The sequence below is a fragment of the Diplotaxodon limnothrissa genome, linkage group LG8 (genome assembly GCF_057381915.1).
Source record: "Diplotaxodon limnothrissa isolate DT_005_m linkage group LG8, D_limnothrissa_male_GT1.1, whole genome shotgun sequence".
Taxonomy (NCBI): domain Eukaryota; kingdom Metazoa; phylum Chordata; class Actinopteri; order Cichliformes; family Cichlidae; genus Diplotaxodon; species Diplotaxodon limnothrissa.
This window is the reverse complement of record NC_140603.1, coordinates 16,462,380-16,471,351: the sequence shown is the minus strand read 5'-3', so window position 1 is coordinate 16,471,351 and position 8,972 is coordinate 16,462,380. Positions and strand designations below refer to the sequence as shown.

The 8,972-nt window shown below is 45.7% G+C and overlaps 2 protein-coding genes across 2 annotated transcripts; one reads left to right on the top strand and one right to left on the bottom strand.

Moving 5' to 3' along the window:
- The first annotated feature begins 848 nt into the window (after positions 1-848).
- LOC146626633 (tectonic-3-like) lies at positions 849-5,302 on the top strand. The gene is made up of 14 exons (XM_085360700.1): positions 849-1,164; positions 1,651-1,765; positions 1,843-1,940; positions 2,019-2,131; positions 2,210-2,321; positions 3,037-3,149; positions 3,245-3,283; positions 3,457-3,531; positions 3,625-3,744; positions 3,819-3,917; positions 4,002-4,105; positions 4,241-4,388; positions 4,818-4,952; positions 5,057-5,302. The coding sequence occupies exons 1-14, from the start codon at positions 849-851 to the stop codon at positions 5,300-5,302; spliced, it is 1,833 nt and encodes a 610-aa protein (XP_085216826.1).
- Positions 5,303-5,431: 129 nt separating this feature from the next.
- mto1 (mitochondrial tRNA translation optimization 1) lies at positions 5,432-8,782 on the bottom strand. Its single transcript, XM_085360699.1, has 12 exons — positions 8,593-8,782; positions 8,310-8,509; positions 8,089-8,206; positions 7,683-7,981; positions 7,481-7,593; positions 6,987-7,177; positions 6,704-6,834; positions 6,393-6,597; positions 6,127-6,298; positions 5,929-6,038; positions 5,691-5,848; positions 5,432-5,599 (listed from the first exon to the last, which is right to left on the bottom strand). The coding sequence occupies exons 1-12, from the start codon at positions 8,780-8,782 to the stop codon at positions 5,432-5,434; spliced, it is 2,055 nt and encodes a 684-aa protein (XP_085216825.1).
- Positions 8,783-8,972: the final 190 nt, after the last annotated feature.

Sequence of the window (8,972 nt, the reverse complement as noted above, 5' to 3'; positions counted from 1 at the left end):
GATATTCATCTGCAATTTGAAGAATTCTCTCCTTCAGGTTGTTGACCATATCGTTAGGAAAGCAGAGGACTTTAGTGTTCTTACCGCACATCCTTTGTACATCTTTTACGGCAGAGTCACCCACAATCAGAGTTTCAGGCCTAGCCTTTAGCTTTCCCTGTGGCCTTTTACTTTTCAAAAGATTTTCGGACCTTACTTCGCTACTTTTAGATGGATGGTTGTCCGATATAGATCCAGGGTTAGTTTTAGTTTCTTTAATGGGAGGTATTTGAGAAAGAGGTGAGATTGAAGAACTCCAAACCAGCTATTATAATATAAAAACTTTGCTCAGATAAACATACACCCCAATGTCTCTTCATGCTACATGTGTCAGTCATTAGACTATTATGCATGTATTCTGTGTTGGTTACATTATTAAAAACAGTTATTAACAAATATTCTAAGTCTAGTTTTAAATAATATCTCAATCAAAAATGATTCTTTTTTCAGATTTAGTTATAGTTTTTAGTTTGATTTTAGTTAACTATGTTAACCTTGCTCGTTTACTGATTGTGGTGAATTCATTAACCTGAAATGACTGCGTCTTCTCTTTTACGTGCTTTACGGTAATTTTCTCTTAGAAACGGAAGTCTCAATGAGAACTTCCTTAGTTACAAGACGCTCGCACTCCGATTGTGTGTTGATTTTTTAGCTTGTAGCCTTCTTGCTACGTTTTCCAACGTGTTTAAGTCATAAAGACAAAATTTATTTGACCTTTAATTTAATTTTACTGTGACGCGAGACAGCGGAGAAACTCTTCGGGTAAAGTGTCCATATTCCCGCTCGTTTTTCATGGCTCTTTAGAGGAAATGACTTCCATCCAGTGGTGTTTTTTACCCCTTATATTGACGGTCATATGTGGACGTCTGGCACACGGAGCTACAGACCCAGTGGGGAGTTCCTCCATCAGTGCCACCCCCGCTAATGGGGAACCGATCAGCTCTGCCACCCCTGAACCGAGCGGTACGGAGGCCGTGAACTCCACTGGTGTCAACACCACGGAGGTCCCTACGCTTGCCACCGTGAACTCCACGATGAACACGACGCTGTCCGCGACCGAAGCGCCCACTGCGGCCGCCGAGAGTCCAACTGCAACCACCGTCCAGCGTGCGGTGTCTCCACAGGGTAAATTACACCTCCACCTACATCATAGGTGTCAAACTCTGGCCCGCGGGCCAAATATGGCCCGCAGCCTAATTACATTTGGCCCGCGAAGCCATACCAAATTATTATTAGAGCTGGCCTACTGGTATTATACAGCTAATATATATATTGTTTAGTATTAAGCTTTGCTTGTTCCATATTCAGTTTTTCAGCAAAACTTGTTTGACTCCATAAGAAAAGATTCATTCTTAAATCTGGAGGAAGATTTTTTTCCAATAAATATTAATGTTAGCCCGCGACCTTGTTCCAGTTTTGAATTTTGGCCCACTGTGAATTTGAGTTTGACACCCCTGACCTACATCGTTTGTTGGGGCGGTTAAGTCTTTTTGTTGCTTCGATCAGGCTTCCCGCTAATTACTCAAGCTAGACTTTGTGGATCTGACGGTGATACCACACCTAGCATAAGTACTCCCAAGCATGTCCAACCCTTTTCCTGATGTTTTCCAGCGTGTCTCTGTGATTTAACCCCTGGTTTCTGTGACATCGGCTGCTGCTGTGACACAGCTGACTGTGGGGTCCCTAGCTTGAGCGCTGTCTTCACTGGATGTCCGCAGAGAGCCATGTGAGTGTTGGTCGTTAGCTCTATAACACGTGTAGTACACAGCTTCAGCATTTAAAATACCATTTTTAACTTTACAGATCAGGTGTTTGCATTGAGAAATGGCTGATGTTCAGAGCCAATGTGGATTCGTCTCTTATCACAGTGACCGACTCTCTGTTTTGTGTGCAGCCTTCAGGTAAATGGCATAACTTTTTTTTTAAAAATTACAGGTAAGGTCAACGTATATCATTATCGTTTTCCAACCTCCAAACAGATAACACGTCCCAGTCTTTCCCAGCCCAACCTCAGCATCCAGTTTTAGGGGACTCGTACCACTTCTCTCTACAGAAGAGTCCAACTGTAGGCCCCAGCAGAGGTTTTTACATGGTAAGTGCTCACAGACTTAAATAATTAAAACAAAAAAAACGTAAGATATTTGAAATCATCACAACTTTTTTTCTGTAGGTTGATGATGTCATCCAGACATATTTCCCCAACTCCTCCGTGCGGGGTCTCCTCCGTCAGCCATCTCCAGGACCGGCAGCGTCAGCTTTTTGCATCGACCGCAACCCTGCAAGTAAGATCACATAAAAAGTTAAATGTTGAACTGTTGAGTGGCAAAGTGCTGTTACACCATTTTAAGTGCAGCCCTGCCACCTAGAGTTGCTTCTTCATATTTACTTTGGACAGTTTTGGGAGAATTAGTTTAGGATATTTTCTACAGATGTCTTAGACACAGCAGCCCAACTCAGACGTGTGGGTTTGTGGCAGTATACATGATAGCCTTTTATACTGGGGAGGCCAGCAAGTATCCTATAACTGACTCATCTCTTAGCCCCTCCTGATCAAGGACCAATCTCCACATTGTGTCCCAGGCTGAGCCCAAACACTGTTCAGAGGAAACGCCGCAATATCATTCTTTCTGCTTGTTGCCATAGGTGACGGTAGGAATGTAGACTGATTTCACACTCAGCTCTCTTGTCACGACAACAGTCCGTACAGAGACACCACACCAATTTGTGTGCATGTGGGGGTGCTCAGAGGAAATCTTGCACATGTTTTAAGGCTCCATCACTACTAAACAGGTGTTTACAGGTGTTAGAGTGATGTGTGCTGCCATCCAGGTGATGACTTTGTCAGGAAAAGACTTGCACACAACCACATTCTGCTCATATTGTACTGTAAACAATGTCTTACTTATCAAAAGTTGGTACACACATGCAGAATTATTACAACAACACGCTGTTTCCTACGCCACATTTTATCCACCTTAATTCCTCCCCTTCTTGTAGAGTTCTTGAGGTCTGTGTCTCTGTCTTGTGCACGGATGGTGACTCCTCAGTCATGCATCACAGATCCAAGCCTCAGCGCCAACTCCTACTTCTCCGACCTGCATCTCGTCAAGGTCAGCGAGTCCATTTGCACTAAATCCTTTTAAGTGCATGATTAGCTGTGAGACTCTCACCGCAGATGGACTAATATCGTGTTTTTCTGTGACAGATCCCAAAAGCTGAGATGGCACCAGTGTCAGATTTTCTGGTAAGTCGTACATTGCTGTTGTAAATGCGCTTTGACACTCCACTTAAAATACTTTGTCTATAGTACATGTACTACACTGGAAAGGCAAAAATAGGACTTAATAGTTGTTGCTGGGCTAATATTTCACAGTTATTGATTATTCTTACAGGCTAATGTTTTCCTGACTGTTTTAGATCCCAGTGACCAACCTGTCAGTTTGGCCTTCACCAACGCTGCGGAACAGCTCCTGTATTAATGCAGTGCAGAAGGTGAACAAGTGCACAACTGTGTGGTGAACCACGAGTGCTCAAGTGTGTGACGAAACATTGACGTTGACTCTGCTGTTTCTGCCTTTCCTGCAGGTGAAGTTTGTCATATTTTACACCGGCAGAGGGGAACTCGCAAACGCAACGGTTGATGTAACCCTAGCCGACGTGAATCAGAGTCAGCTGTTGCTCCAGATGCACTCCGTAGAGTTCCAGGTAGAGCCAAAAGAATTAAAAAAACTAATTTTAAACAGTTTAATGTGCCAAGTAATGTCGTTTTTCTCTTTTAGCTGACCAAACCGATTCCCACTCCCGCAATACTGAACCCTGCAGTCGGACTTAAAGTTGGATCTCCTCTCATCGGTCGCTTTTTAAAGGAAGCGATGCCTGTATCCTAACTACAATTTTAAGATTGTATCTTTTAATTTATCTGCCAAGCTTCGGGGAAGTTTGGCTCCTTAACAGTGAGCCAGCTGACCTCACTGGGGGTGTCACAAAGTGGGACCTGTTCCCCTGATACAACCACGCGAACGCCCATCCTCTTCACGCACAACATCATCACTGGCTGCACATTCAGGTGAGTCTGCATTATTTCTTTTTGCCTCTGTTGTCTGTGGTTCTAGTTAGCTTACATTAGGACAAGTGGAGATGTCGCTAAAATAATGAGCAATATCCTCTGCTTTTTAAAAAAAATTTATTTCCGTGCTACAAGCTCTCCAGCCAACGACTGCTCAGAGCTGCGCTCGCAGATTTATGGGATTTTGCAGGGACTTGCTACTCCTGATGAGATCGCCATGAGCTCGGGCTCCCAGCCAGACTGGGCGAGAGTCCTCACACAGGAGTGTCCCTTCAGCCTGCAGGTATAACCGAAATCTGACCCCCATACACCGTTACAGCTGTTCTGGTGTCTGCAGCAGCACCTAGTGTCGGTGCTTTGTATCTCCCTTCAGCCAGTCGCAGCAATTCAATTCAGTTTTATTTATATAGCACCAAATCACAACAACAGCTGCCTCAGGGCGCTTTATACTGTAACCCAACAATCAAACCCCCTATGAGCAAGTGCTTCCTGTTAAAAGGGAGTTTTTCCTTCCCACTGTCGCCAAAGTGCTAGCTCATACAAGATCATCTGATTGTTGGGGGTTTCTCTGTATTATTGTACGGTCTTTACCTTACAATATAAAGTGCCCTGGGGCAGCTGTTGTTGTGATTTGGTGCTATATAAATAAAACTGACCTGAGTATCTGTACACAGACACGTTTCACAGAGACATTTATGTTGTTCCTTCTCAGGAAACGTGTGAATCAGGCTGTGTCCTCCCTCACTCTCTCTCCATCGAAGTACTGTGGGCTCGCCTGGGTCCCCTCGACATTCCCCAAAACTACATCCTAGGGGCCAGATACCTTTTCCAGTGTCAAAATTTCAAGGTGTGCTCTCTACATCTCACTTTTTTCTCTGTTTTTTCTGACAAATTGACCTTTAACATTCCTCTCCTCCTGTCTTTATTTTTTGTTTTCTTTTTCCTCCTCAGTGTCCTCTGTCATCCTCTCTCGCTCTGACCACTAGAGTTACGTTCGCTGACAGCACAGTCTACCCAGAACCCCCCAGGGGTTTGCCTCAGCCTTTCTGGAAGTTTCCTTTTGGCTTCTTCACGAGAGGCTCCGCTGAGCTGGACGGCCACATTATTATGAACAGCAGCAGCACAGAGAAGGTCACATGGAGTTTAATGCTGCTCACAGTCATGTCACTAACAGGATTAGAATTCCTCTGCAGGTAACTTGACGGGTAACTGGAGCAGCACTGGAACTCGAGGAAAAGTTTTCTAAAATACCTAATTTATTGTTTCAATTATTTCTCAGAAATAAATACATTTTCACAAGACAGTTTGAGTCATTTTTAGACTGCATCACTGAGGTAAAGAGGCACTGTTTGCACACAGCTCCTCATCTCTCTGCGCCTCCTGCTGTCGCTGGTTTCTGTGCGTTTCCTTCTTTTTCTCTGTGACGCGCACATAGTTGAGGAGATTGACGACTGCAGCGGGAGTTATACCTTCCAAGCGAGTAGCAGCTCCCAGCTGGAGGACAGAGCAGAAGAGTCAGGGCATATTTTTTCTCTTTTATTAAAATAAATATTTCACACTATTATTTTGAAAGGAGTGGGCTCACTGTGCTCGGTCGAACTCTGTCCAGGATCTCTCGAACTTCGTCGGAAAGCGACACCGGCAGAGAGAAATAGTCAATGTCCTGCGGCAGGGACATGTTCTCCTCCCTCTGAATTCTCTCGATCTCTTTCTTGTTTAAGTCGCAGTGAGGCTTGTACACAGCTGCGTGACAGACAAGAGAAACGTTTTAGCAAGAGTTTTATTGTAGATTAACATTTCAGGCGGGGTTATTTTTTTCTTACCTTCTATCTTAAGTCTCTGTGCGAATTCCATAAAAGACGAAAGGCTCTCGGGGAAGGCAGATGCCAACATTTCAAAGGTCACGTCGTTGTACTGAAGAAGATCTAAGCCACTGAAAAACAAACATTAACGGGAAACATTTTTAAACTGTTGTGACATGAAAAATTTAATTATTAGCTTGGCAGATATCTATCGCTCACGTCAGTAAGGTGCTCTTGGTCTCACTGATGGGAACACTGGGAAGCTTCTTCTTCCAGCTCGATGTAGACAGAAAGAGAGCCTGAAGGGCTGTCAGTGCATCCTGGAGGCTGTTCCTCACTCTTAAAGACTCCTGGTAGCGCACGGAAGACACACATCCCACCTCCTCAAAGCCTGATGGGAAACAAAAGGTAATGAGAGGAGGAAAAGAAGGGGAAAAAACAAAACAAACGCAAGCACAATGACACGTTGAAGATGCTACACCTACCCTTCGGGGTCAGGCGGAGGTCGGCGTTGTCCGGCCTTAGAGAAGTTCGAAACTCGGCCCGGCTGGTGAACATGCGGTAAGGCTCTGTCACGCCTCGACTCACCAGGTCATCAATGAGAACTCCAATATAGCTCTCTGTTCGAGACAGCGTCACTGTGGGCATGGAGAGCGCCGAGCGGGCAGCGTTTGCTCCCGCCCACAAACCCTGCTCAGATAGAAGAAGAAAAATCAGTTACTCCTAAGCTGCTTCCAGCTGTGTGTGTGTGTGTGTGTGTGTGTGTGTGTGTGTCTTTAAGGAAAGAAGCAGCTACCTGTGCGGCAGCCTCCTCGTACCCCGTGGTTCCATTGATCTGACCGGCCAGAAACAGACCTTGAGTGCTCTTCACCTGCAGCGCCGGGCTCAGCTGAGTGGGACACACAAAGTCGTACTGCACGCCATAACCTGGAAATCCCAGAAAACAAACATTAGACTTTCAGTTCTGGAAACCAGCTTACTTCTGTCAATCCATTTTTTTTAGAATTAGGGAAGAATTGAGGGAACTGTCACTGCTCTCACTTGTTACTAGGCAGATCAAACAGGATCTAAAGACCTACCTGGCGTGTGGATCTCAGCTCTGCGCATGGGAGGGATTTCTCTGATGAGGCGTAGCTGTATGTCAGGGGGCATTGTCATGGACAGACCCTGTGGATACAGGAGGTCAGAGGTCACGCCCTCGGGCTCCAGCCACACCTGGTGGCTTCGGCCTGGAAAGCGCAGCACTCTCGACTCGATGGAGGGGCAGTACCTGTTAGAGACGAAGACTGCACGTCATTCCAATTCAGCTCGATTGTTTCAGTTTTGCATAAAAATTTTATGATACACAGTTACACTGATGTTTTTGTTTTTGTGGCATTTTCTTTGCAAAAACCTTCATGTTAAAACGAATCTACATGCTTTATTTTGCATTAATGAGCAGAAAATGATGGAATAACTGAAGTGATTCCTTCTGAGTTTCAAACCATTGAGTCCAAAGTGTGTGTGTGTGTGTGTGTGTGTGTGTGTGTGTGTGTGTGTGTGTGTGTGTGTGTGTGTGTGTGTGTGTGTGTACCTGGGACCTTTGGTGTCTTGCTGTATGTGACAGTTTAGTTGAAGGCTCTCCCTCACCACTCTCTCCACACCCGGTGTAGTAAAGGTGAGGTAGCAAGGCAGCTGCTCTTCTGGCTACAGAGGGTTACGTTTCAAAATAAAGCAGGAGGAACAATAAACTAGACAGTGAGTTAAAGAATAAAAGTCCATTCATTCAGCTGTACCTTGCAGTGGGTGTGGGTATTGAGGAAGCTGAAAGGAGTCGGGTGACTGTCAGGGAGGTGAAGCTTAGCCAAAGACAGGTCTACTGAGTCCTTCACAATCCTGGGAGGGGTACCGGTCCTCAGTCTGCCTGTCCTTAGCCCCAGCCTCTCCCTCAGCGTATGGGACAGCCCAGCGCTTGATGGAGCGTCTCCAATCCGACCCCCGGGGGAGGTAGTTTGACCCACAAAGAGGGAGCCAGACAGGAACGTACCAGTGGTAAGAACCACTGATCTAGCTGAGATGGCGTGGCTGCCATTAGCTGGTTGTTCAGGAAGTGCAAAAAACATGAGAAAGTAAATTCAGTGTATAATATGTACCGTTTGCCATTTAGGTCCTTGTCCTTAAAAGAGGTAATCTGCTGTGTACCCAAACGTATCCCAGTGACTCTGTGGTGCCCGGGCTCCTCCGGGTTTGGTTCTGTTACCAACAGCTCCTCCACTGAGCCCTCCACCACGGTCAGCCTGGGAGTGGACAGCAGCTCGGACTGAAGAAAAAAAATATGTAGAAAACAAACATTTTAATTCACTCGCAGACAAATATTTTACTTTAATGGACGAGTAATTCAAGTTTTGGGTTTTTTTCTTAACCTGAATGAAGTCTCGGTAGCGCTGACGGTCCAGCTGGGCTCTCGGACCCCACACGGCAGGCCCTTTTCTACGATTCAGGATGGAGAAATGAATCCCAGCCCAGTCCCCTGCCCGACCACACAGCCCATCCAGAGCATCAACCTCCTTCACGAGCTGGCCCTTCCCTACTCCTCCCAGGGAGGGGTTACAGGACAGAGCACCTGTGGGAATATTATCAGAGAAGTCTAGTTTTCCCTGCTGGAGGAAAAAGAGCTTCTTTGTTTAGGTGTCCCTTTATCCTCACCGATGGTGTGAATTTTCTGCGTGATGAGGAGTGTTTCAGCCCCAACTCTGGCTGCTGCCGCCGCTGCCTCGGTCCCTGCGTGACCCCCGCCCACCACGATGACATCATACTGATGTCCGGTGAGGTGACCGACATGTCTGGAAACCGGTGAGAGGAGACTGTGCAGGAAGGGAAGCTTCTTTCTCAACATGTGAGACGCACACCTGTCAGAGTAAAAGTTAAATGATGGTGTATCCCTGTTAGATACTCCATTACTTTCGTGACCCATCAGCTTTATTTCAACTCTCAACTTGGAAAAATAACTTTGTTGTTTACAGTGGGTAAAATAAGCAATGAACATGTCACCAACTTTCTAAGTAAATATATTTCTAAAGGTGATT

What these genes read in the sequence shown, in the direction of transcription:
- LOC146626633 (XM_085360700.1), top strand. Translation starts at nt 849, where the DNA reads ATGACTTCCATCCAGTGGTGTTTTTTACCCCTTATATTGACGGTCATA. An exon ending in GTTTTGTGTGCAGCCTTCAG is followed by an intron (nt 1,941 to 2,018) that starts GTAAATGGCATA and finishes ACCTCCAAACAG; the next exon opens with ATAACACGTCCCAGTCTTTC. An exon ending in AGTGTCCCTTCAGCCTGCAG is followed by an intron (nt 4,389 to 4,817) that starts GTATAACCGAAA and finishes GTTCCTTCTCAG; the next exon opens with GAAACGTGTGAATCAGGCTG.
- mto1 (XM_085360699.1), bottom strand. Translation starts at nt 8,782, where the DNA reads ATGTTGAGAAAGAAGCTTCCCTTCCTGCACAGTCTCCTCTCACCGGTT. An exon ending in GCTACCGAGACTTCATTCAG is followed by an intron (nt 8,207 to 8,309) that starts GTTAAGAAAAAA and finishes TTTTTTCTTCAG; the next exon opens with TCCGAGCTGCTGTCCACTCC. An exon ending in ACCAAGAGCACCTTACTGAC is followed by an intron (nt 6,039 to 6,126) that starts GTGAGCGATAGA and finishes TTTGTTTTTCAG; the next exon opens with TGGCTTAGATCTTCTTCAGT.